We start from the raw sequence: 26,904 nt of genomic DNA on the forward strand, positions 1-26,904 counted from the left end.
AGTATTCCCAACTTTATTGTTAGTTATGGGGATCTGTGATCCGTGATCTTTGATGTTCCTGTTGTCATGGGTTTTGAAATACCATGAACCGAGCCTATGTGAGATGGGGAACTTAACCTATAAATGTTGTGTGTCCTGACTGCCCCACCAACCCACCACTCCCTTTCTCCCTCCCTCTCCTTGGGTCTTCTGAGTCCCTGAGACAAAACAATATGGAACTTAGGCCAATTAATGACCCTACAGTGGCCTCTGAAAGGAAGAGATCCACGTCTCTCAGTTTAAATCAAAAGCTAGAAATGATGAAGCTTAGAGAGGCATATTGAAAATTTAGGCCGAAAGCCAAGCCTCTTGAGCCAAATGTTAGCCAGGTTGTGAACGCAGATGAAGTCCTTGAAGGAAATTAAAAGTGCTACTTTAGTGAACACTCGAACGATAAGAAAGTGAAACAGGCTTATTGCTGCTATGGAGAAAGTCTGAGTGGTCTGGAGAGAAGATCAGACCAGCCACCGCATTCCCTTAAGCCAAAGCCTCATCCAGAGCAAGGCCCGAACTCTCTTCAATTCTGTGAAGGCTGGGAGAGGTGGGGAAGCTGCAGGAGAAAAGTCTGAAGCGAGCAGAGGTGGGTTCATGAGGTGGAAGGGAAGAACATAAAAGTACAAGGTAATGCAGCAAGCGCTGATGTAGAAGCTGCAGCAATTATCTGGAAAGATCTAGCTCAGCTTGGGGCGCCTGGGTGGCTCGGTCGGTTAAGCAACTGCCTTCGGCTTGGGTCATGATCCCAGGGTCCTGGGATCAAGTCCCACATCAGGCTCCCTGCTCCGAGGGAAGCCTGCTTCTCCCTCTCCCACTCCCCCTGCTTGTGTTCCCTCTCACACTGTGTCTCTCACTGTCACGTAAATAAATAAAATCTTAAAAAAAAAAAAAGGTGGCTACACTAAACAAAAGATTTTCAGTGTAGATGTAACTGCCTTCTATTGGAAGAAGATGCCATTTAGGGCTTTCATAGCTGGAGAAGAGAAGTCAAGGCCTGGCTTCTATGCTTCAAAGGACAAGCTGATTCTCTGTTTAAGGGTGAATGTAGCTGGTCTTTAAGGGCTCATTTACCATTTGGAAAGTCCTAGGGCCCTGAAGAATTATGCTATCTCTACTCTGTAAGTGATCAACAAAGCCTGGCTGACAGCTCATCTCTTTACAACGTGGTTTACTGAATATTTTAAGCCCACTATTGAGACCTATTGCTCAGAAAAGAAGATTCCTTTCCAAATATGACTGCTCATTAACAAAGCCCCTGGTCACCCAGGAGTTCTCATGGAGAGAGACAACAAGATTCATGTTGTTTCCCCGCCTGCCAACACAACGTCCATTCTTCAGCCCACGGTTCGTGGAGTAATTTCAACTATCGAGTCTTATTATTTAAGAACCATGCTTTGTAAGACTATAGCTGCCACAGACAGTGATTCGTCTGATGGATCTGGGCAAAGTCCATTAAAAACCCTCTGGACGGGATTCACCGCCTAGATACCATTAAGAACATGTGTGATTCTTGAGACGATAAGCTTTATCAACATGGACAGGAGTTTGGAAGAAGCGGATTCCCGCCCTCCCGGAGGACTTTGAGGGGTTCAAGACTTCCGTGGAGGAAGTGACTGCAGATGTGGTGGAAACAGCAGGAGAACCAGAATCAGATGTGGGGCCGGAAGATGGGACAGCGTTGTTGCAATCTCATGGTAAAACTTGAACGGATGAGGAGTTGCTTCTCAGGGGGTAGGCAAAGAACGTGGTTTCTTGAGCTGGAATCTGTTCCAGGTGAGGATGCTGTGATGATTTTTGAAATGACGACAAAGGAGTTAGAATAGCAGATCAACTGAGTTGATAAAGCAGCAGTGGGGTTTGAGAAGATCGACTCCAGTTTTCAAAGAGGTTCTACCGTGGGTAAAACGCCAACCGAGGCATCGCATGCTACGCGTCGCATTTGTGAAAGCAAGAGTCACTCGGTGCGGCAGACTTCTCTTAAGTCTTCTTAAGTCTTGTCCTACTTAAGAAATCACCACAGTCGCCCCAGCCTTCAGCACCCACTGCCCTGATCAGTCAGCGGCCATCGACATGGAGGCAGGGCCCTCCATCAGCTGAAAGATTAGGACTCTCTATAAGCTCAGATGACTGTTAGCAGTTTTTAGTAAAAAATATATATATATATATTTTAAATTAAGGTATATACATTGGTTCTTTTAGGCATAATGCTATTGCACACTCTATAGACCACAGTATAGGGTCAACACAACTTTTACACGCACTGGGAAACCACAAACATCATTTGACTCACTTTGTTGTGATGTTTGTTTTATTGCATTGATCTGGAACCAAACCTGCCATATCTCAGAGGCGTGCCTGGAACTCCCCATATCCTCTCCCCGCCAGCCCCAGGTCACCTCGAATCTACTTTCCGTCTCTTCGAATTTCTCTCATATAAATGGAACCATGCAACAGTTGTCCTTTTGTGACTGACTGACTTCACTTCACATAGTGTTTTCAAGATTCATCCATGTTGTAGCATGTATGAGAATTCTGTTCTTATTTGAGGCTGAATAATACTCTGTTGCATGGATATACCACACCCTGCTCCTTTAGTCACCTCTTGATGGCCACTTGTGTTCTTTCTACCTTTCTGCTATTATGAATGATTCTGCTGGAAACACCGGAGTACAAGTATCTGGGACCCTGCTTTCAGTTCTTTTGGGTATATATCTAGGAGTGGAACTCCCAGATCGTATGGTAATTCTATGTTTAACTTTTTGAGGACCCGCCCAACTTTTTTTTTTTTGCAGTGACTGTGTCATTTTATGCTCCAGCCAGCGGTGCACAGGAGTTCCAGTTTCTCTACATCCTTGTCAACACTCGTTTTTTTCCTTTCTTTAAACTTTATTTCAGACATCCTAATTCTAGATTTATTCCTATTTTCTGTTTCTTCATGATTCAGTTTAGGGAGATGGTATATTTCTGGGAATTTGTTGGGAATTTTCATCTAGGTTATCTACTTTGTTGGCATACAGTTATTCATAGTGCTCTCTTATAATCCTTTTTATTTCTGTAAAACAGTAGAGATGTCCCCGCTTTCATATCTGATTTTACTAATTTGTGTCTTCTCTCTTTTTTCTTATCTCATCTACTTAAAGGCTTGTCTTTGTTTTTGAAGAACCAACTTTTGGCTTGATTTTCTCTATTGTTTTTTTGTTCCTTATTTCATTTATCTCTGTTCTAATCTATTATTTCCTTCCTTCTGATAGCTCTGGGTTTAGTTTGCTCTTCTTTTTCTAGTACCTTAAGATGTAAAGTTAGGGGTTTGTTTGTTTTTTTGAGATCTTTCTTCTTTTTTAATGTATGCATTTACAACTAAAAATTTCCCTCTTAGCACCGCTTTTGCTCCATCTCATAAATTTTGGCGTATTGTTTTCATTTTCATTTGTAGTAACATCCCTTGTGATGTCTTCTTTGACAAATTGGTTGTTTAAGAGTGTGTTGTTTAATTTCCACATATTTGTAAATTTTCTAGTTTTCCTTTTGATAGTGATTTCTATTTTCATTCCATTATGATTAGAAAAGATACTTTGTATAATTTCAATCTTTTTAAAAATTTATTAAGATTTGTGGCCTAATATATGTCTGTTCTGGAAGAATGTTCCATGTGTACTTGAGAAGAATGTCTGTTCTGCTGTTTGGTGGAGTGTTCTGTAGAGGTCTACTATTGGGATTGTAGTGTTAATCAAGTCATTTATTGCCTATTGATCTATCTGGTTATTCTGTCCATCATTGAAATCTGAGTATAGAAGTCTCCACTTCCTGTAGAATTATCTGTTAATCCCTTCAAATCTGTTAATGTTTGCTTCATATATTTTGGGGCTCTGATGTTGGGTACACATAGGAATTACATGTTCTAAAACTGTATTTATATAAAGGTTTTATTTAGGTCATACCAGGCATAGTTTGCCTTTTATATTTGAATATATTTCTAGGATTCATTTGTGTTGATGTGAAGTTTTGTGTCCCTTCATTTTCACTGTTCTGTGGAGTTTCTTTGTATGAATTGACTACAACTTTCTATGGCCTTGGTATTTCCATATACGTGTTGAAGTCAGCATGTCAATTTCTAAAAAAAAAAAAAAATCCTGCTGAGATTTGATTGGCATTGCAGCTTATCTATAAATCAATTTAGAGAGTATTGACATCATAACAAAGTTAGGTCTTCCTGTTCATGCTCTCTCTTTCTATTTATTTAGGTTATCTTTAATTTTTATCAACAGTTTTATAGTTTTCATTGTATAAGTCTTGCACGTATTTTGTTAAATTTACTCCTAAATATTTCATATTTCTTGATGCTCTTGAAAATGGTATTGTTTTATTTTGTGGTTGCCCCACAGAAGATGGGATCAACCCTACCCTACCACCACCCAGAATTTGAATGTTGAGACTGATGACACCACACATATATCAAGAGGCTATGAAAAGGCTTATTTCTCCATAATGGGGTTTTCAGGGGAGAATAGTGCTGACACACAAGTTGGTCTGGGATAGCTTGAGTGAAGGGAAGGGTAAATGGCTCTGGTTTTTATTATGGTTAGGGAGTGGGACCAAGGTGGAGATTCCTATATATGGGTTCGAGTTGCAGGATTTGACCTACTCCCCACCTGCTCCCCCCCAACAGGGCAGGAATGCCAGGGCTTTCTTACTGACTTGCCCAGATAGAGGGCGAGAGGGAGGGATGGAGCTTAAAGCTGTCAGTGGTCAAGCATCAAAAATAAACTCAGTCTTTATTACATTTTTTACATTTAAATTGCCCAGTTGTTAATAGCATATAAAAATACAGTTGCCTTTGTATGTTGACCTTGTATCCTGTGACCTTGCTAAATTCACTTATATTCCAGTCGCTTTTGTAAATTCCTTGGGGATTTCTATGTAGATGATCATGTTATCTGTAAATAAGGACATTTATAATTCTTTCTAATCTGTATGCCTTTTACTTTTATAATAATTAACCTTAAAATTCTGGTTAGAACCTTCACACAATGTTGAATAAACAGTGGTGAGAGTGAATATCCTTGCCTCGTTCCTGACCTCAGGGGGAAAGCTTTTAGCCTTTGACCATTAGTACAAAGCTAGCTGTAGGTATTTCATAGATGCTCTTTATCAGGGAGTTCTCTTTCGTTCCTTGAGTACACAGAGATTTTATGGATGGAATATGGAGTATCGCCAAATGCTTTCTGCAATAGGATGATCACATGGTTTTTCTTTTTTTGGTTTCTTAATATGATGAAATACATTGATTTGTTTTCTACTGTTGAGCCAACTTTGCATCACTGGATTCAACTCTAGTTGGTTATAGTGTATGTTGCTGGATTTGATTTGCTAAAATTTTGTTAAGGATTTTTGCATCTCAGTTCACGATGGATATTGGTCTGTAGTCTTTTTGTGATGGCTTTGTTTGGTTTTGGTAACAGGTTAATGCTGGCGTTATAAAAATAAGTGGGAAACTGTTCTCTGTTTTTCTATAGAATTGGTATTATTCCATCTTGGATGTTTCTTAGATTTTACCAATGAAGTCCAAAGTTTTCTTTGTGAGAAGAGTTTAGATAATGAATTCAATCTCTTTAATAGATATGTGTAGCTATTTAGGTAACATAGTTCTTGAGTCAGCTTTGAGAATCTTTCAATTATCGCATTTTTTGGCACCAAGTTTCTATGTTATCCTTCTACTGCCTTTTAATTGTCTATAGAATAGGTAATGATACCTCCTCTGTCAGTGCCGATGTTGGTAATTTGTGTTCCTTCTCTTTTCTTTGGGTAGAGGTTTATTATTTTATTGTTTTAAAGAACCAAATTTTGGTTTTATTTTTTCTACTTTTAAATTTGTTTTCAGTTTTATTTATTTCTGTTGTTATGTTTATTACTTATGATTACTGTGGGATTGATTTTCTTTTTTCTGATTTTTTAAAGGTAAAAGTATAGGTTGGAGATCTGACCTTTCTAATATAAGCATTGTAATGCCATATATTTCCTCAAAGCACTGCTTCACCTGAATTCCACACATTTTGGTCTCTTGTGTTTTCATTTTCATTCAGTTCAGACATATGCTAATTTTAATTTCTCTTGTCATCTCTTCTTTAACTCATGGGTTATATAGAAGTGTGTTGCTTAATTTCTTATGGATTTTTCAGATACATATTTTTTATTTATTTCTAAATCAACTCTTTTGTGGACAGAGAACATACTTTGTATCATTTCAGCCCTTTTACATTTGTTGAGATTTTTATTATGGCCCAGAATTAGGTCTTCCTTAGTGAAGTATACTTGCAAAGAACATGTATTCTGCTGTTGTTTGGGTGTTCAATAATAAGTGTTAATTAGGTCAATTAGTTCATACTATTGTTAAGTTTTCTGTATTCTTACTGATTTTTTGCCTAAATGTTTTATCTCTTACTGAGAAGGGGGAGTGATGAAGTCTCCAAGTGTGATTATTTATTCATTTCTCCTTTCAGTTCTATCAATTTTTGCTTCATGATTTTGAAGCTCTACTAGGCATATACACATTTAGAATTATTTTGTCTTTATGATAAATTGGCCCCTTTGTCATCTTGAAATGTCCTCTTAACCTTAGTAATATTCTTTGTACTGAAGTCTACATTGTCTGATATTAATATAGCCACTCTAATTCTGTTTTTGTATACTGTTTTGATATGCTGTTTATGTGGTACATCTTTTTTTTTTCCATTTTTTATTATGTCTTTATATTGAAAGTAGTTTTTTTTGTGTAGACAGCATATATTTGAGTTTTCCTATCTCTTTTTATTTTCTTTTACTACCTCCTTTGATTATTTTATATTTTACCTCCACTATTGACTTACTAGCTGGAATTCATGTTTGATTTATTTAGTTTTTAATGATTGTGATAAGGTTTACAATATATATCTTTCATTTATCACAGTATACCAAATAATATTGAACCACTTTGTGTATGGTATAAAAACCTTATAAAAGTATACTTCTGTTTCTCCCCATCCTATTCTTTGTGCTGTTATTGTTATGCACATTTTAATGCCACATATATTATAAACCCTATTGTATATTTTACTAGTTTAGCTTTAGATAGTCTATTATATTCTGAAGAGATTAGAAATAACGGGAGTCTGGTTTTTTGTTTCTTTTTTCTTTGTTCATTTGTTTTGTTTCTTAAATTCCACATATGAGTGAAATCATATGGTATCTGTTTTTCTCAGGCTTATTTCACTTAGCATTCTACCCTCTAGATTCCTCCATGTTGTTGCCAATGGCAAAATTCATTCTTTTTTTATGGCTGAGTAATATTCCATTTTATATGTTAGAAGGGAGGTGGGTGGGGGGATGGGTGAAAAAGTTAAAGGGGATTAAGAGTACACTTATCTTTTTTTTAAGGAAGGTTTTTATTATAAAAATTCTTTATAACTGCTGTAAACTAGATTCTCCGTAGGATTACATTTCATTTCTTTCTTTTTTGTTATGTTATGTTAATCACCATACATTACATCATTAGTTTTTGATGTAGTGATCCATGATTCATTGTTTGCCTATAACACCCAGTGCTCCATGCAGTACATGCCCTCCTTAATACCCATCACCAGGCTCATTTCTTTAATTTTTTTTTTTTTTTGCTTTTTCAAGTTTTTATTTAAATTCTAGTTAGCTTATAGTGTATAGGAGTTGAATTTAGTGATTCATCACTTACATATAACACCCAGTGTTCATCATAACAAATGACCTCCTTAATACCCATCACCCATTTAGCCCATCCCCTACTCCCCTCCTTCCATCAACCCTCAGTTCTCTATTGTTAAGAGTAAGAGTACACTTATCTTGGTGAGCACTGAGAAATGTGTAGAATTGTTGAATCATTATATTGTACACCTGAAACTAACATAACACTGTATGTTAATTATGTTTGAGTAAAAATATAATTCCTAGCTTAAAAAATAGAAATAGAAACAAGGGGGAAAAAGTGTATTGTATTTACCCACTGTGGTAGGCTTAACAGTTGCCTTCCATGATATCCATGTTCTAACTCTGGAGTCTGTGAATATGTTACCTTATGTGGCAACATGGACTTTGCAGATGAGATAAACAATCTTGAGATGGAGAGATGATCCTGGATTATCCAGGAGGTCCCAATGATGTAATCACAAGTGTCCTAATAAGGGGGAGATACAAGTACAGAAGTAGAAGATGTGACAACAGAAGCAAGAGGCTAAGGAATACCGGTGACGCTCAGAATCTAGAAAAGGCAAGGAAATGGCTTCTCCTCTAGAGAGCTTCTAGAAGGAACTAGCCCTGCTGATACCTTGACTTTAGCCCAGTGAAACTGTTTTCAAATTGTTGGCCTCCAGAACTGTAAGAAAAAATTTGTGTTGTTTTAAGTCACCAAGTTTATGGTCATTTGTTACCAAGGTCATAAGAAACTCATACACCCACATTTTTACCATTTCCATTGCTCTTCATTGAAATTTCTAGCTGGTGTCATACTTCTTTTGCCTGAAGAACTTCCTTTAGCATATCTTGCAGTGCAGATCCACTGGCAATATATTTGCTCAGCTTTTGTTTCTCTGAAGATGTCTTTCTCCTTCATATTTGAAAGATAGATTCACTGGATATAGAGAGTTGTAAGTTTACTGGGGTTGTCCCCCCATTTCACTGTTTTATAGCTGTCACTCCATTATCTTCTAGATTGCATGTTTTTTGATGAGAAGTTTGTTGTCACTCTTATATTTATTCCTCTGTGCATGTTTCTTTTTTTGGCTGGCTGTCTTGATGATTTTTTCTTGGGATTTCAGCAATTTGACTATTATGTACTTAGATGTGTTTTTGTTTTTGTTTTTTTTATTCTGCATTGGATGTTCTAAGCTTCTTGGATCCTGGGATATTTTGTCTTATATTAATTTTGGAAAAGTCTCAGCACTGATCTCTTTAAATATATTTTCTCCTCTGTTTTCTCTTTGTCCTTCTCTCTCTCTCCCTTTCTTCCTCTCACCCCCCCCCACCGCCTTTCCCTTCTCCTTTTTCCTTTTATACCTCTCCTACTGGGATTCCAGTTATCTTAACTCTAGATAGTTTGATACCATCTCGTGGCTCGTAGCTGTTCTGTCTCTATTCCTCTCTCTTTTACTCTTTCTCCATTTTATATTATTTCCATTTGGATAATTCCTATTAACCTAATTGCATTTTCACTTATTCTCTTCTCTGCTGTAACCAAACAAATTATTCATATCTGATAATTTTTTTTTACCTTTTAAATTTTTTATTTTTATTTTTTATTGGGGTTTAATCTGACAACTGTACCTTTTTTATTTTCTTTCTTTTTTTTCTTAAATTTTATTATGTTAGTCACCATACAATACATTATTAGTTTTTGATATGGTGATCCACGATCCATTGTTTTCATGATAATTTTTTAAAAATTTTATTTGACAGAGAGAGAGAGTACAAGTAGGCAGAGCAGTAAGCAGAGGACAGGAAGAAGCAGGCTCCCCTCTGAGCAGGGAGCCCGATGCTGGGCTTGATCCCAGGACCCCGGGATCACGACCTGAGCCAAAGGCAGACGCTTAACGATTGAGCCACCCAGGTGCCCCTCTAATAATTTTTTTTATTTTGAGCATTTCTGTTTGTCCCTTTTTTAAGTTTCCAATTTTTGCTGCAATCGCCTATCTGTTCAACATGTTGTCCACCATTTCAACTAAATCTTGTAAAATGTGAAACTTGGTTATTTTGAAGTCTTTGACAGTTCTGACATCTGGATGGGTCCTCCCTTGGTCTGGTTCTGTTGACTACTTTATCTCTTAATAATGAGTCATTTCTTTTTTGTGTTCTTTTATGCCTCAATATTTATTATTTTTAATTTTAGTTGTAAGTATACAATATTATATTAGTTTCAGGTTTACAGTATAGTGATTGAAGAATTAAATCATTACAAAATGCTCACCGTGGTTTTCAGTGTAGTTACCATCTGTCACCATACAATGTTATTGCAGTATTATTGACTATATTTCTTATGCTGTACTTTTTTCTTATGGTTTTAGGTCTTACTTTAGGTCTCTAATCCATTTTGAGTTTATTTTTGTGTATGGTGTAAGAAAGTGGCCCAGTTTCATTCTTTTCAACATAGCTGCCCCATTTTCCCAACACTATTTATTAAAGAGACTGTCTTTTTTTGTATATTGGATATTCTTGCCTCCTTTGTCATAGATTAATTGACCATAAACATGGGTTTATTTCTGGGCTGTCTATTCTGTTCCATTGATCTATGTGTCTGTTTTTGTGCCAGTGCCATACTGTTGTGATTACTATGGCTTTGTAGTATAGTTTGAAATCTGGGCACAGGATACCTCTAGTTTTGTTCTTCTTTCTCAAGATTGCTTTGGCTATTCAGGATCTTTTGGGTTCCCATACAAATTTGAGGATTATTTGTTCTAGTTCTGTAAAAAATGCTATTGTTACTTTGATAGGGATTGCACTGTATCTATAGATTGCTTTGGGACGTATGAACATTTTAAGGATATTAGTTCTTCAAACCCATGACCTTGGTATATCTTTCCATTTCTTTGTGTCATCTCCAGTTTCTTTCATTGAGATCTTATAGTTCAGAGTACAGGTCTTTGAGCTCCTTGGTTAAATTTATTTCTAGGTAGCTTTTTCTTTTTGATGCAATTGTAAATGGGATTGTTTTCTTAATTTCTCTTTCTTCCAGTTCATCATTAGTGTATAGAAACTCGACAGCATTCTATATAGTAATTTTTGTATCCTGCAACTTTACTGAATTCATTTATTAGTTCTAATAGGGTTTTTTTTTTTTTAATCTTTAGGGTTTTCTATATATAGTATCATGCCATCTGCAAATAATGACAGTTTTACTTTTTCTTTACCAATTTGGATGCCTTTCATTTCTTTTTCTTATCTGATTGCTGTGGCTAGGACTTCTGGTACTATATATAATAAAAGTGGTAAGAGTGGACATCTTTCTCTTGTTTCTGATCTTAGAGGGACAGCTTTCAGCTTTTTACCATTGGCTGTTGGCTATTTCACCCATTAGCTGTGGGTGTGTCATATATGGCCATTATTATCTTGACATATGTTCCCTCTCTACCCACTTTGTTGAGAGTTTTTTTTTTTTTTATCATGAATAGATGTTGAATTTTGTTAAATGTTTTTTTCTGCATCTTTTGAGATGATATGATTTTTATCCTTCATTTTGTTAACATGGTATATCAGATTAATTGATTTGTAAATATTGAACCATCCTTACATCCCTGGGATATATCCCACTTGATTATGGTGAATGATCCTTTTAATGTATTGTTTGAAAATTGGGTTTGCTAATATGTTGTTGAGGATTTTTGGATCTATGTTCATCAGGGATATTGGTCTATAATTTTCTTATAGTATCTTTGTCTGGTTTTGGTATCAGGGTAATGCTGGCCTCATAGAATGATTTTGGAAGCATTCCTTTCTCTTCTGTTTTTTGGAATAGTTTGAGAAGGATAAGTATTAACTCTTCTTGATAGAATTCACCTGTGAAAATATCTAGTCCTGGACTTTTGTGTGTTGAGAGTTTTGTCATTACTGATTGAATTTCATTACTGGTAATAGGTCTGTTCAGATTTTTTATCCCTTCCTAATTCAGTCTTGGAAAATTGTATGTTTCTAGGAATTTATCCACTTCTGGGTATTTCAATTTGTTGGTGTATAATTTTTCATAGTAGTCTCATAATCCTTTGTATTTCTGTGGTGTTGGTTGTAATTTCTCTTTCATTTGTGATTTTATTTGAGTTTTTATTTTTTCTTGATGAATTTGACTAGCAGTTTATCAATTTTGTTTATCTTTTCAAAGAACCAGCTCTTTGTTTCATTGATCTTTTCTGTTGTTTTTTTTTTTAGTCTTTATTTTATTTATTTATGCTCTGATATTTATTAATTCCTTCCTTCTACAGACTTTGGGCTTCTTTTTCTAGTTAGATTGTTTATTTGAGATTTTTTTCTTGTTTCTTGAGGTAGGACTGCATTGCTATAAACTTTCCTCTTAGAACTGCTTTTGCTAAGTCCCAAAGATTTTGAACCATTGTTGTCCATTTTCATTTGTCTCTGGGTATTTTTTTAATTTCCTCTTTTATTTCTTCATTGACCTATTGGTTGTTTAGTAGCATGTTATTTAGCCTCCACATGTTTGTCTTTTCTCCAGTTTTTTTTCTTGTAATTGATTTCTAGTTTCATACCATCATGGTTGGAAAAGATGCTTGATAGGATTTTAATCTTCTTTAATTTACTGAAACTTAATTTGTGGCCTAACGTGAGAACTATCTTGGAGAACATTCCATGTGCACCTGAAAAGAATGTTTATTCTGTTATTTTTGGATGGGATGTTCTATATATATATCTGCTAAGTCTCTCTGGTCTAATGTGCCACTCAAAACCACTGTTTCCTTATTGATTTTTTGCATGGATGATCTATCCATTGATGTAAATGGGATTTTAAAGTATTCTACTATTATTGCATTACTATCAATTTCTTCCTTTATGCTTAGATATTGTTATATTCTCTTGCTGGATCGATCCCTTTATCATTATGTAATGCTTTCTCTTGTTACAGTCTTTGTTTTAAAGTTTATTTTGTCATTATATATTATTTGTCATTATATAAGTATTGCTGCCCCAGCTTTTTCTTTTTCCTTTTCTTTTTTCTTCTTCCATTCTCATGAAATATCTTTTTCAACCCATTCACTTTCAGTCTGCATGTGTCTTTAGGTCTGAAGTGAGTCTTTTGTAGATAGCATATAGATGGGTCTTATACTTTTTATCCATTCAGTCATCCTGTACCTTTTGAATGAGGCATTTATCCATTTACATTTAAAGTAATTATTGATAGGTGTGCACTCATTTCCACTTTGTAAATTGTTTTCTGGTTGTTTTGGTAGTTCTTCTCTATTCCTTTCTTCTTTCTCTCGTGCCTTCTGATCTGATGACTTTTTTTTTAGTGTTATGCTTAGATGCCTTTGTGCTTATTTTTGTGTACTTATACGTTTTCGGTTTGTGGTTACTGTAAGGCTTATATATAACATCCTATGTATGTAACAATCTATATTAAGTTGGTGGTCACTTAAGTTTGACCATATTCTGAAATTACTACATTTTTATTCCCCTCCATGTTTTAATGTATATGACATCATATTTTATACCTTTTTATTTTCTGTGTCCCTTAACCAATTTTTGTAGATATAATTAATTTTATTACTTTTGTCTTTTACCTTCATACTAGCTTTATAAGTGATTAATCTACTACCTTTCTATGTTTGCTTTTACCAGTGATATTGTTTCCTTTCATAGTTTTCCTCTAGTTATGATCTTTTATTTTCCTTTTAAAGAGATCCCTTTAACATTTCTTATAAGGTTGGCTTAGTGGTGATGGACGTTTTCAACTTTTATTTGTCTGAGAGACTATCTCTCCTTTAATTCTGAACAATAACCTTGCTGGATAGAGTATTCTTGGTTGTAGGTTTTTTCCTTTCAGCACTTCGAATGTATCATGTCACTCTCTTCTTCCTGCAAAGTTTCTGCTGAAAAATCTGGTAATAGCTTTATGAGGGTTTTCCTTATATGTAACTATTTGCTTTTCTCTTCCTGCTTTTACAATTCTCTTTAATCTTTGCCATTTTAATTATTACGTGGCTTGGTGTGGATGTCCTGGGTCCATCTTGTAAGGGGCTTTTTGTGCTTCCTGGACCTGGATGTCTTATTTTCTTCCCCAGGTTAGGGAAATTTTCAGCTATTATTTCTTCAAATAAGTTTTCTGCCCCATTCTCTCTTCTCTTTTTGGGACCCCTTTAATGTGAATGTTAGTACACTTGATGTAGTCTCAGAGGTTCTTTAATCTATCCTCATTTTTAAAATTTTCTTTTTGCTGTTCAGCTTGGGTGCTTTCCACTACCTTGTCTTCCAGATTGCTGATCTGTTCTGCATCCTCTAATCTGCTGTTGATTTCCTCTATTGTATTTTTCAGTTATTATTCCGCTCTGATTTGTGCCTTTTTATATGTTCTCTTTGTTGATATTCTCTCCGAGCCCATCCAACTCTTCCGTTGTAAAAAGTAACGTATGACCGTTACTTTGAACTCTTTAGCAGGTAGATTGCCGATTTCTATTTTGCTTTTCTTTTTCTGAGGTCCTATCATCTGCTTTTGTTTAGAATACATTCTTCTGTAGCCTCATTCTGTCTGACTCTCTGTGTATTCGGTAGGGCCTTTTGTAGAAGGCGTCCTGTAGGGCCCAGGAGTGCTGTCTCCCCGGTCACCAGAACCGGGCACCCAAGGGGTGTCCCTGTGTGGGCTGTTTGCGCCTTCCTGTTGTGACTGGGCCACAACCTCCGTGGCATACTGGTGGGCAGGGCTGGCCCCTGCTGTGTCTGCCTGAGTGGCCCGGCTGTAGCCGCTGCGGCTGCACTGATGGGCGGGGCTGGCCCCCGGCCCAGCTAGCTGCAGTGACCAGCTGCGACTGCTGTGGGCACATTGGTGAGCAGGGCTGGCCCCTGGTACAGCTGGCTGAGGAAACCCAGCTGTCGCCGCTGCAGGTGTGCTGGTGTGTGGGGTTAGCTCCTGGCACGGCTGGCTGAAAGGCCTGGCCGTAGCCGCTGCAAGCATGCTGGGCTGTGGTGCCAGCTCTCCGCTTCTCCAGGGCAAGAGTCACTTTGGAGGGGTGCCAGTCCCAGCCGAGGCCGCCCGCTGGGTGTGCCAGGACAGGAGCCGCTTTGGAGGGACACCTGCTGGGACAGGCGGGTTGGGTGGTGTGGCTCCCCAGGGGAATGCTGGTGGGGGGCAAACAATGCCAGCAAGGTAGATGAAGTATCAGAAGTGGCTCCCGCCAGCATCCAGCCAAGCTAGGCTGAAGGAGGGCAAGAAAAATGGCGTCACCCGCACTTCCATTCCTGCAGAAATCGCCTACAGATCCCTGCCCGTTCAGCAAACGTGCTAAAATTAGTAAGTCTTCTTCTTGTACATGCCAGGTGCTCTTCAAACTGCTGCTCCATGCTGGGGCTCAGACTGAGTGATACAGCGCGCTGGCCCTTTAAGAGCAGACTCGAGGTTTCCTGTAGCCCTCCAGCTCTCCCAGAGCTAGGCCTCACTGATTTTCACAGCCAGACATTATAGGGGCTCATCTTCCCAGTGCAGATCCCCAGGATGGGGGGCGCCCCGTGTGGGGTGATCCCCTGGCTCCTCAGGGAGGACCCCCGTGCTTGGGACAGTCTTCTCACTTGTGGTGGGAAACCCACCACAGTGCCAGGGTTTGGGTCCCTGACCGCATCTCTGCCCCTCCTCCCCTTCATGACAGGGCCTTCTCTTTAGGTTCTTCAGCTGTGGAATAGCCGTTCTGCTAGTCTTCAGGTGGTTTTCAGAGTGAGCTGCAGTCTAGTACTTGTTGCCCCCAAGTGTCTGTGGGAGAAGGTGAGCTCAGGGCCCTCCTCCTCCTCCATCTTTCCCTGCTCTTCTTCCGTGTCTCCCAAATTTTTATGGAATGCAGGCCCTTGTGTGTAACAGGATAGTAGTGACTGAGGGAACTAGTATTTGTTTATGCTACCAGGTCATTAGTGTGGAGTGTCGAGCCAACCCAGTTGGGAGCTGAGTGGTAGAGCCCTGCTGCCTCGGGCTAGTATGGGGCCTGGAGTGCTGGAAGGCTCTTCTGTGTTCCTGCTCTCGGGAGGGCCTGGGCCTCCAAAAAGGGGGACAAGGGGGACGGGCTCTTTCTCTACACTCGTCTCCTAGCCTGCCTCGGGTGGTAGGCCGCTGCTGTGACTTGGGGCAGGCTCATGGAGGGGGTGTTGGATGGATCAGGGGTGTCTTGCGGTTCCTCGGCTCCCTCGTTGTGGCGTCAGTCTTGGGTGCCTGAACCTCAGGGGTGGGCCTTTCTCAGATGTTCTCGTGTCAGCAGAGTGGGACACCCTGGTTCTTTTCCACCTCTGTGCACTGAGCATGCTGGGATTAATTTGCACATTGTTGAGAAAGGCGGCGCTATTGGCATTTTGTTGTTGCAACTCCAGCACGCTCCAGAGTGATCTCTGAAGATTGTAGCTCTGACCGCACCCCTGCTGAAAAGCCCTCCAGCTCACCCCATGGCCCTCAGGTCACAGGCTTTGAGCTCGGCAGCCTCGAGCCTCACACCCTGGCCTTCCTTCAGTTACTTAAGCCTCGTCCGTCTCCCAGGCCCCAGACCGTCTGTTTTGAGGGCACGTGTCTTGTTCTCTGTGTATTGCTAGAGACGAAATGGTGCCTGGCACGTGGGAGGGGCTCAGCAACTGTCTTAAAGGGGTGAGCACTGAGTGCAGGGCCAGAAAGCCCGGACCTCCCCTGCATGCCAGCAGCCACATCCCTGTCTAGCCTCCAGGTTCACCTACACGTGTCACAGAGAAGCCTCTCTGGGGACCACCCCACCTCCCAAGTTTGGGGAGGAGCCCCTGTGCCCCCAGCCCTGGCCTCACAGTTCCCCAGGCCTGCCCCACTGGGCCCTGGGTGGGCACTTGGTGAGCCTGCCAGGGCACCTTCGCTGCATGGGTGCGGCTGCCCCAGCTTTGGGCTGATTCTGCAATGTGCATGCTGAGTTCAAATTCTTTTTTTTTTTTTTAAAGATTTTATTTATTTGAGACAGAGAGAATGAGAGACAGCATGAGAGGGAGGAGGGTCAGAGGGAGAAGCAGACTCCCCGCCGAGCAGGGAGCCCGATGCGGGACTCGATCCCGGGACTCCGGGATCATGACCTGAGCCGAAGGCAGTCGCTTAACCGACTGAGCCACCCAGGCGCCCCCGAGTTAAAATTCTAAAGCTTCTTTTCCTGTTGTAGGAACGGCGCATCATCACACTCCTCTCGGTGGACGTACGAGGACTTGGGCTGGAAGCATGTGGCGCGTCCTGCGAGGCTGGAGGGGAGGACGTCTGGGCCCCTGGGGAGCCGTGGGCTGGCAGCGGCCCCCCAGCGTGCGCGCGCTGGCCGGCGCGGGCTCCGGGAGGGGGGACGAGTACAGTCACGTGGTGGTGGGTGCGGGCTCCGCGGGCTGTGTGCTGGCCGGGCGGCTCACCGAGGACCCCGACAAGCACGTGCTGCTGCTGGAGGCCGGGCCCAAGGACGTGCTCGCGGGCAGCAAGCGGCTCTTGTGGAAGATCCACATGCCCGCGGCCCTCGTGGCCAACCTGTGCGATGACAGGTACAACTGGTGCTACCACACGGAGCCGCAGCCGGGCCTCGACGGCCGGGTGCTGTACTGGCCGCGCGGCCGGGTCTGGGGGGGCTCGTCGTCACTCAACGCCATGGTCTACATCCGCGGCCACGCCGAAGACTACAACCGCTGGCAGCGGGAAGGCGCGACGGGCTGGGACTACGCGCGCTGCCTGCCCTACTTCCGCAAGGCGCAGAGCCACGAGCTGGGCGCCGGCACGTACCGCGGCGGCCAGGGCCCCCTGCACGTGTCCCGGGGCAGGACCAACCACCCGCTGCACCGCGCCTTCTTGGAGGCGGCGCAGCAGGCCGGCTACCCGCTCACCGAGGACATGAACGGCTTCCAGCAAGAGGGCTTCGGATGGATGGACATGACCATCCACCAAGGTAGCGCACGGCTCCCGTCCCCTGTCTCCCTGGCTCCTCCTCTTTAAAAAAAAAAGGAAGCTACGCGCCACCGCAGCGCCCTGCCTCCTGCCCCCTTCGTGGTCAGGGAGGGTAAACTGCGCCAGAGGAGGCCCAGATGACCGAGGTATCGCACCCCCTAGAGGCCACAGAATACAGCCCACAGCCAGTGAGGACCGATTTGGAGACAGAGACTCTGGGGCATTCTCTCGACCTCTGGCCTCTGTTGGCTGGAGAGTCAACTCTGACCAAAGAGCCAAAGCCCGAAGAGACTTGCAGATGAGACTGAGGCACAGAGCACTGAAGTGCCTTGCTCACGGCACGACAGAGGCAAGGCCTGGGTTGACCCAGGGCTCCTGCCTGCCTGCAAAGGGTTCTCACCCCCCTTTATTAGCTGCTGCCGGTCCGTCATCCTGCCGAGAGCGGAGGGGGTTTTTCCACCGCCTTGGGGATGTGGATTTGAGCCCAGCAGGGACTTTAGGTGTCAGCCTTCCTTCTGGGGCAGAGCTCACAGTGTCCCGGGAAGGTCAAAGTCCATCTTTCTCCAGCCCTTTTCCCCTGTGCAGGTACCAGGAAAGGGGGGCAGGGGCTGTGCCTGATCTTGCTCTGTCCCGCAGGCAAGCGCTGGAGCGCAGCGTGCGCCTACCTGCACCCGGCACTCAGCCGCCCCAACCTCACGGCCGAGGCGCAGACGTTTGTGAGCAAGGTGCTGTTTGAGGGCACCCGCGCGGTGGGTGTGGAGTACGTCAAGAACGGTCAGAGCCACAGGGTGAGTGAGTTCCCGCTGGCCGGGGCAGTGGACGTGGAAGGGAACGAGCAGTCACCCTGGTGCTCGTGCTCAGTGTGGGCAGCAGTCGGGCTCTGGTCCCCAGGGCCTGGGGCGGGGGTGGGGATGCCATCAGGCCAGCCACCTGCAAAGAGCCCACTGCCCCTCCCACCTCAGAGCAGTCCCCCTGTTCCTTCTGTACCTCTTCAGAAATTGCTAGGGTTTTTTAAAAAAAGATTTTATTTATTTGACAGAGAGAGACACAGCGAGAGAGGGAACACAAGCAGGGGGAGTGGGAGAGGGAGAAGCAGGCTTCCCGCCGAGCAGGGAGCCCGATGCGGGGCTCGATCCCAGGACCCTGGGATCATGACCTGAGCCGAAGGCAGACGCTTAACGACCGAGCCACCCAGGCGCCCTCTAAGTATTTTTTTAAGATTTTATTTATTCATTTGAGACAGAGAGATACAGAGAGAGAGAGCCTGAGCAGGGAGAGCGGCAAAAGGAGAGGGAGAGCCGGGAGCCCGATGTAGGGCTCGATCCCAGGACCCTGGGATCCTGACCTGAGCCGAAGGCAGACGCTTAATGACTGCGCCTCCTGGTGCCCCAGAAATTGCTAGGTTTATAAGAAGACTTTAAAAACCACGAATGTGAGCATGCTCCCTATTTCCGCACTACACTGTTTCCCACTCAGCGGTGTGTCAGGATCGTCCCGCATCCACGGGAAGATCCGGCTCACTGCTGCTTTATTTACACCGCTTGTGTGAGTGTTTGCTTTCATGGGTCTCATTTAAGCTCCGCAGTCCGGTTTTTAAGACGGTCATTAGGGCGCGGCGGTCACAGAGCGTATGTCAGCACGTGACGTGCGCTTTAGTATCGCGCCCCGGAGCTGCACCTGCCGAGGGTTTTCCCAGGGCGGCCCCCTGAGCATCCTCTGCCTTCCTCCGGGCCTGGGAACGGGATCCTCGGCCGCCGCTGGGGGACTTGACGCTGAGGCCGCGTTCTCCGGGTTCTGTCTGGCTTTTCAGGAATTGTGACCTGCGCGCCTGTGCCTCTTCCAGGCTTACGCCAGCACGGAGGTGATTCTGAGTGGGGGTGCCATCAACTCTCCACAACTGCTCATGCTCTCGGGTGTCGGCAATGCAGATGACCTCAAGAAGCTGGGCATCCCGGTGGTGTGCCACCTGCCTGGTGAGCTCCCTTCTCCCCCGTTCCTCAGAGGGGGGGCCTCTGCTAATAAAAGGGCTTATTGGAGTTCATTAGCATGGAGTGGGGCGGGGGCAACAGTCCGTGTTCCATGGAACGGTCACATTCTTCCTATGACCCTCACTGGACACCTCTACCCCCCAGGGACCCCAAGTCTTTGTGTCATTTTTTCCCCCTTCCCTGGCCCTCCTGTCCCACTGGGAGGTGATGCCCCTCCAGCAGGGAGCATCACCCGCGAAGCCTGCTGGGCCAGGCTCAGCTGTGCCCCCAGGGCAGCCCTGCGGTGAGAGGGGTCCAGGCCTTTGTGTGTTCTGTCCTCAGGGCTCAGCAGCAGCCCTGACGTTAAAGATGCCAACTCAGTGCTCCAGAGCATGCTTTTCATGCTAAGACAATTATCCCAGGCCTAAAATTGATCTTACATACCCATTAGGGGCCCTTACCTCTCTTAGAACCCAAGCTCCCCAGAAATGACCCTTTTCGTGTGGAGGCTTCATCGTGAGAGGTCTGTGACAGCGGCCTGCCCAGCGTCCCCTCGTGCTTAGATGAGCTCAGGCAGTGCCTGCCCAGCACAGCAAGGCCTGCTTCCCTCCTTCCCCGGGCCCTGGGTGCAGGTGGGGCTGTCAGTCCCTCTGGCAAGCAGCTCGCGGAGTGGCACCTGCCAAATGCCAGGGCCCTGCCCTCAGGGAGGCTACTGCCTGGCAGGATGGCATTGGGAGGGGTCCGGGGGCTGCCCCGGGAGGGAGCGACGAGGGGCAGGTGGCTTTGGCAGCATGGGAGGATGAGACTTGGCCATGAGTAGAGGGATGGAGTCCCGGGAGGTGACCTTTAAGCTGAGACCCAGGGAGGGAGCAGGGGCTCTCTTGGCAAATAAGTGGATGGGGGTGGGGGGAGTTTCCAAAACCCAGGGATGTTGAGAGGCCAGCGGCAGCCCCCACTCCAGAAGCCATTTTTCCTAACCACTCGCTCCCATTCCAGGAGTGGGCCAGAACCTGCAGGACCACCTGGAGGTATACATCCAGCAGGCATGCACCCTCCCCATCACCCTGCACTCAGCGCAGAAGCCCCTGAGGAAGGTCTGGATTGGTCTGGAGTGGCTCTGGAAGTTCACAGGTGGGCGTGCTGGTCCGGAACCTTCGTGGAGCAGGTCTGCGGGAGCATGGCTTCCTTCCTAAGGTGCTGAGAGAAGGCTCTGGTATCAAGTCACTTATTCCAAGCTTAGCTCTGCCGTTTGCCTTAGCTTTGCCATCTGCAAAATGGGGATACATAGTCCTGTCTGGCAGGCTGTTGTGAGGACCAGAAGCAGCGGCCCCAGGGCCGGTCCCTGATTAAGACTCAGAGCCTGGGTGCCCTGCTTCCTTACATATGGACAGGGGTAGCCTTGTGGCTGGATGCCATCTGGGGCCCAAGGAGCCAGGAGTAAAGGCATGGTCAGCATCCATTTCTCAGCAGTTTGCTGGCTGTTTTCAGGGTCCCAGCATACTGCCCGGGCCAGGAGGTGGTGCTTTGAGACCCCCCCTCAGCATGGGTCTCTCCCACACTCCAGGTACTCTGCTGTGCTAGTAAAGGCAGGCACCCTTGGGGAGCTTACGCACTGCTGGGATCCGTGGAGAGAACCCATGTGAACGTGCTTAGGTTTTAGGACCAGGAGGTTAGTGAAGTGGAGGATGTCTGAGAGCTAGGAAGAAGATGTACCAAGGCCCCGGGTCCAGGCATGTGGCGCTGGAGGAACAGATGTGTCGGGCCAGGGAGACTGCAGCACGGTGAGGAGGAAGCAGGGGCGCGATGAAGAGCGCTGGGTCTCGAGGGTCGGCCGGGGCACCGGCTCGGAGGCTCCGGGAGCTGCCAGTGAGGAGGGGTCTGAGCTGGGGCAGAGGGAGGGCTGGGGGTGCTACTGCCCGGTAGATGGATCCCAGTAGATGTGGGAGCTGAAGTCAGGGAGGCTTTCTGAGGGCCAGATGGTGGGCAACGAGGAAGAGGAGGAGGAGGGAGAGACAGGGACAGCTCGAATGTCTGACTTAGGCCATCTGTGAAAGAATCAGCCTGTCAGGGGGCGCCTGGGTGGCTCAGTCAGTTAAGCGTCTACCTTCGTCTCAGGTCATGATCCTAGGACCCTGGGGTCAAGTCCCGCATAGGGCTCCTCTCTCTCACAAAAACAGCCTGTCGGGCATGGAGCCTGGGGCCAGGGAAGTTGGGGATGCCCAGCGACGCCAGGCCTCACAGTTGTCAGTGGTGGAGGAATCTGGGGGGACGGCAAGGCCGAAGCCCCTTGGTGTGAGCTGATATGGGAGCCTGTGGTGTTGGGTGAGCCCACCTGAGGGAGAGAGACCAGAGTTGAGCACTTGGGTCCAGGCACCAGAAAAGGGCCAGGAGGAGCCACCAGGAGAGGGGAGGCCGGCCCGCCTGCCACGCCCTGATTCACTCTTCTGATCCTCAGGGGATGGAGCCACGGCACACCTGGAAACAGGAGGGTTCATCCGGAGCCGGCCTGGGGTCCCCCACCCGGACATCCAGTTCCATTTCCTGCCGTCCCAAGTGATTGACCATGGCCGGGTCCCCACCCAGCAGGAGGCTTACCAGGTGAGCAGGCGGCATTCTCCTCACTGCGGCGGGCCCCTCAGCGGGGAGGCACAGGAACCTGTGTCCTGCCCTCCAGCTGCTTCGTGGGTCCGAGTGGGGAGGGGAGAGGAGGAGCCTAGAATCTTCCTGAGGCCATGCCAGGAAGAGCAGGAGGCAGTCCACATGGTACGTGGAAAGGTGAGACCTGCCCCAGCTCAGGGCAGATTCTCTTGCGATCCAGACCGCTGGAAATGGACAGATGTGGCCAGTGGCCCTGGGGTTTCCAGTCCCTGAAAGTTGAAGACAATCAGGTATAAAGCCAGGAAGCAGGAGTGAGTGATTCAGGGAGGTGTTTTTTGATCACTTGTGGAAGCGGGGGAGGGGGTAAGATGCAGACAGAGGCTAACACGTGTCTGCTCTTAATTGGCTTTGGATGTGGAGCCCCATCCCCCGGGAAACTCCCGGGGCCTGAGCTGCCCAGTAGGGGGGTTGAAGGAGGTTATGCTTCCTCCGCTTCTTCTAGGTGCATGTGGGGACCATGCGGGGCACGAGCGTGGGCTGGCTCAAACTGAGAAGTGCCAACCCCCGGGACCACCCTGTGATTCAACCCAACTACTTGTCAACAGGTAATTCACCACCCCCTTGGTCTCTCCCAGGCCTGGGCTTGCCAGGTCATTCACTCAACGAATGAATGCCTTTATGGGGTTCGCATTTGTCACTGAATCTTACCTCTGATACACAAGTCACCCTCTGCCCCCCTCACACACTGCGTGCCCTGGGTCGCTTGAAGTAACCTGGGTGTGTCCTTTGACACAGCAGGAGAGAGCTGCAGCTTTCAGAACAACCTGCCAGAAGGTGCAGGGAGATCTGGCTGTGTGCACAGAACATCTGTGCTGAGGTTACTCTGAGCATCCTCCTGCAAAAGCAGATCACATTCCTGGGCCTGCCGCAAAAAGGAGCACGCCCCATTGCCCAGCAATGACTCGGGGCGTGCTCACAGCCACAGTGGCAGGAGGCAGGCTGTGTACTCTCACCCTTGATTGAAACCCAGGGCCTCTGGGGCCGGATGTGTCCGCTGAGGATGCTGCCTGGTTGCGGTCTAACTGGCTGGGAGTAGGTGACAAACGACCTGGTAGCTCCGTGTCCCTGAGGTTTTCCACCCCAAGCACCCTGGTCTGTGGATCCACCAGGGCCGTGGGATCAGAGGGGTGGTAGGCGCTGACCTGTGTCCCCTTGGGCAGCTTACCGAGCCTCTCCGGGCTCAGAATCCGCTGGTAAGAGGAGTCGCCTCACCTACCTCTTTCTCATTGACAGAAACCGACATTAAGGACTTCCGACAGTGTGTGAAGCTGACCAGAGAAATTTTTGCCCAGAAAGCCCTGGCACCATTCCGGGGGAAGGAGCTCCAGCCAGGAAGCCACGTGCAGTCAGATAAAGAGATAGATGCCTTCGTGCGGGCAAAAGCAGACAGCGCCTACCACCCCTCGTGCACCTGCAAGATGGGCCAGCCCTCTGATCCCACAGCCGTGGTGGATCCACAGACCAGGGTGCTTGGGGTGCAGAACCTCAGGGTGGTCGATGCCTCCATCATGCCCAGTGTGGTCAGCGGCAACCTTAACGCCCCCACAATCATGATCGCGGAGAAAGCGGCAGACATCATCAAGGGGCAGCCTGCACTCTGGGACGAGGACGTCCCTGTCTACAAGCCTGGGACCCTGGCCACCCAGCGGTGAGGCGGTCACTGCCCGAGAAGCCTCCTGCCAAGCCAAGAGGGTCAGCACAGCCCCTGTCCCCCCGTGCCCTTTCCTGAAACTGTCCAGAATATTACAATTCAGTGGCTGAGAATGTGTAATTGCTTAGGCTGGAAGACCGGTATCAGGCAGCGAAACAGGTTTCTTTTCCCCAGCATTTTCCTGTGGGCGCCCCCCCCCCCACCGCCCCCTGAAGGGGCAGTAGAGGGGACTGGGGGGGCAGGGCAGTGGAGGAGTATGGCTAACTGCTACCATGGCCTTATCTTATACTCCATGGCACTCTGCAACCCAGGGTCTTGGTCGGACATGAGGGAAGCGGTTCTCTCCCAGGGCTCCCTTTTAATTAAGGCAAGCCGCTCCAGAGGCTGGGTGCTGCCTAGACGGCACGGGGTTCTTGCAGTGGGCGGGCATCCTCTGCCTCAGGCTGCCGGCTGTAGCTGAGGCCCGTGCCTAAGCCTCCAGTGTCCCCGTTCAGAGGGAAGGCTGCCTGCCTGAAGAAACACAGGCTTCTTTCTCTTCTGCTTCCTGAGTCCCTTTCCAGTTGGGTCACTCTGAGGGCCCACCTCTCCAATGCTCTGGTTCTTACTAAACACAGCCCGATTTCTGGACCTTGTTCAGAGAAGAGTCTGGAGAGTCTCTTCACTACCATAGGTTTCCTGATTTAGCATTTTAAATGATTTTCCTGTTACCAGGGAAACCTAGAAACCTAGAGCAAACCCCACAGACCAGACCTCTGCTCCAAGCCGAAGCAGCTAGTCCAAGAGGATGCTTTCCTGTCAGCCTGGGGAGGCAACTCGCAGTGGACGAAACTGGCTAATTCGTATTCCGCAGCCATCCACAGGAACAGACTGGGATGGAGCTGAGGCTGATGGAAAAAAACAGTTGAGGCACATATATACCTGATCCCGTGAAAATAAATGGGCAAAGGTTTGAGTTGGGGGGGGCGGGGGGAAACCAGATACAAGTAGCATTTAAAATAGCTCTTTGATCTTTCAGTTTCCTACAATTCAACAACGTAATCCAGTAACTGATTTTTGAATGGAGATGCCTTAGCCAGACTATTCTTACGAGGTAATGAAAACTAAATGAATTTTGGATTGAAGATCTCCGAAGCCACCATCTGCGGCAGGGGAGAAAAGACTTGTGCCCTGGAAACCTGCCCCGGAACAAGGAGGGGAGGGAAAGGGGGCATTCCAGGCTTCGCCCAGGATCAGAGTGGACTGAGATGGCTTGGAGGCCAGACAGCCACAGCTTGCCATTGTAAGACTTTCCAGAAAGATGGGAAGAAGAAAACCATCACACCTCTCCTTCCTTCACAAATTTGAAGTAGCTCTGGTTTCATCTTACCTGCCTCTTGCTTTATTTTCTGTTCCAAGGGAGGGTCTAAGTGGGCCAAGAGAGAGGTTCCCCATCTGTCCCGCAGCCGTGGTCCACATCCACCATACTCGGGGTCCCGGGGCCGCCTGCAGGGGTGAAAGAACAGTGGGGCAGTGCGGGCCCCAACCCCCGCCCCCCACCCCGGCTCAGAGGGCCAACGAGTAGCAAGTTGGGTGGGTAGAGGGGTCCCAGGCCTGAGTGTGGCCGTGGCGCAGCCATGCCGTTCCGTGGTCTCTGTGCTGCGGTGGTCTCCGTCTCTGGGACAGCGGCTGGCTTGCTACTGTGCCTGCATCATAAGCAGAATGACCTATTGTCAGAGGAGGTGTGTCATGCTGTATGGGCGGCCGGATGACATCTGGGCCCCTCCCCTACTCTTGGTCACTGAGCCTTGTTCCACACGATCACGCAATTTAGCCGTGTGCAGAAATGAGTTCTCAGAAGAGAAGATGGTGCGTATTCTACACCCAGGCCCCACCGAAGTCAGAGCGGAACACTGTGCTGTTGGGGTTCAGCCACAGGGCAGAATATTGAGCTTAGGGGTGGCGGCTTGCTCGAGCCCTGACAGCTGAGCGTGCAGCCGTCTGGCAGAGTGGAACCTTGGCCCGTGTCGCTGCAGCGGGCTGTCCCCAAGTTCCACTGCCATGAGGGAACCCTGGACCTCAGAAAGAGGGCTGTTGGCTGAGGAAGCCAGAGAGGGGAGAAGAGTGCCCATTGGGTCAGGCAGCCCTTGGGGCACCCAGACACCAAGCCAGCACTCAGCCCTGGGAGGAAGCTTATTTAAGCCCCTTAGCAAAGAGCCCATGATACTAACCAATGGAAGAATGTACTTTGCAAACAGTGGTTGAAAACGTGTAACCGAGCTGTGTTTGTACCTGGATCAGGCTCCGAGCATGGACCCCTTCGAAGAAGCCTGTGTGTTCCAGCTGCTGCATAAGCAGAAGGTTCTTCCGGATTGAACGGGGGACAGAAGGCACAGCTGGAGGAGTGGCCCGCTGGCAGCAGGACCAGGAAATGGCAGGCCCTGGTACCCAGCTCCCTGCTCCTGGCTCCTGGACGCCCAGCCTTCCTGCTTCCAGGGCCGACTGTGGGAATCCTCATTTCCATAAATGCAAATAGAGCCTGTCTCCAGCCAAACCCTCTTCCTCCCCACAAAGGCTATTTCCTGTCTCCACCAACTTAACATCAGATCTAATACCTACATCCTTTTCTCTTAAAAAACCAGAAGAAAGCGCACGCCCTCTCCACCAGCCCAGTCTTGAGAGGCGAGCAGCCTCCCCAGTCCTCTCTCCTGCCGCCATCCCCACTGGGTGTTTGCAAGGCCGCTCTCGCTGGTGCTCCCACGTTGGAGGCAGAGGCCCCAGGCCTGCTCCCCATTCTCCTGCCTTCTCAGGTCCCCAGGAAAGAAGGAATATCCTTTTGGAGAAATAAAAACTTTGTCAACACATGCAAGCCTCGCTGGTGTCTGTTTTTGAGTCGGGGAAGGAACTGGAGCTCTGTCGCTGACCGGTTTTTAGAACAAACCTACAGTCCATCATAACAATGGAAACCTTTGTAGGAAAACAGACCACTGGCAAGGACACTG

The 26,904-nt window shown here is 46.6% G+C and overlaps 1 protein-coding gene across 4 annotated transcripts in view; it reads left to right on the forward strand.

Moving 5' to 3' along the window:
• CHDH (choline dehydrogenase) overlaps nucleotides 1-26,766 on the forward strand; it is a 34,503-nt gene extending 7,737 nt beyond the window's left edge. The window contains exons 1-9 of one of the 4 annotated variants that reach the window (XM_034998641.1): nucleotides 12,267-15,037; nucleotides 16,893-17,651; nucleotides 18,287-18,438; nucleotides 19,494-19,623; nucleotides 20,614-20,748; nucleotides 22,073-22,215; nucleotides 22,718-22,820; nucleotides 23,509-23,967; nucleotides 24,942-26,766. In XM_034998641.1, coding sequence (XP_034854532.1) covers nucleotides 14,962-15,037; nucleotides 16,893-17,651; nucleotides 18,287-18,438; nucleotides 19,494-19,623; nucleotides 20,614-20,748; nucleotides 22,073-22,215; nucleotides 22,718-22,820; nucleotides 23,509-23,927 — 1,917 coding nt within the window. In that variant the 5' untranslated portion in view covers nucleotides 12,267-14,961 and the 3' untranslated portion in view covers nucleotides 23,928-23,967; nucleotides 24,942-26,766. Of the gene's footprint in view, nucleotides 1-12,266; nucleotides 15,038-16,892; nucleotides 17,652-18,286; nucleotides 18,439-19,493; nucleotides 19,624-20,613; nucleotides 20,749-22,072; nucleotides 22,216-22,717; nucleotides 22,821-23,508 lie in introns of those variants that run through there. The other 3 variants (XM_034998640.1, XM_034998643.1, XM_034998642.1) reach the window with 3 other exon arrangements.
• Nucleotides 26,767-26,904: the final 138 nt, after the last annotated feature.

The sequence above is a fragment of the Mirounga leonina genome, unplaced genomic scaffold, assembly GCF_011800145.1.
Source record: "Mirounga leonina isolate KUSES-001 unplaced genomic scaffold, KU_Mleo_1.0 Mir_94, whole genome shotgun sequence".
Classification (NCBI taxonomy): Eukaryota; Metazoa; Chordata; class Mammalia; order Carnivora; family Phocidae; genus Mirounga; species Mirounga leonina.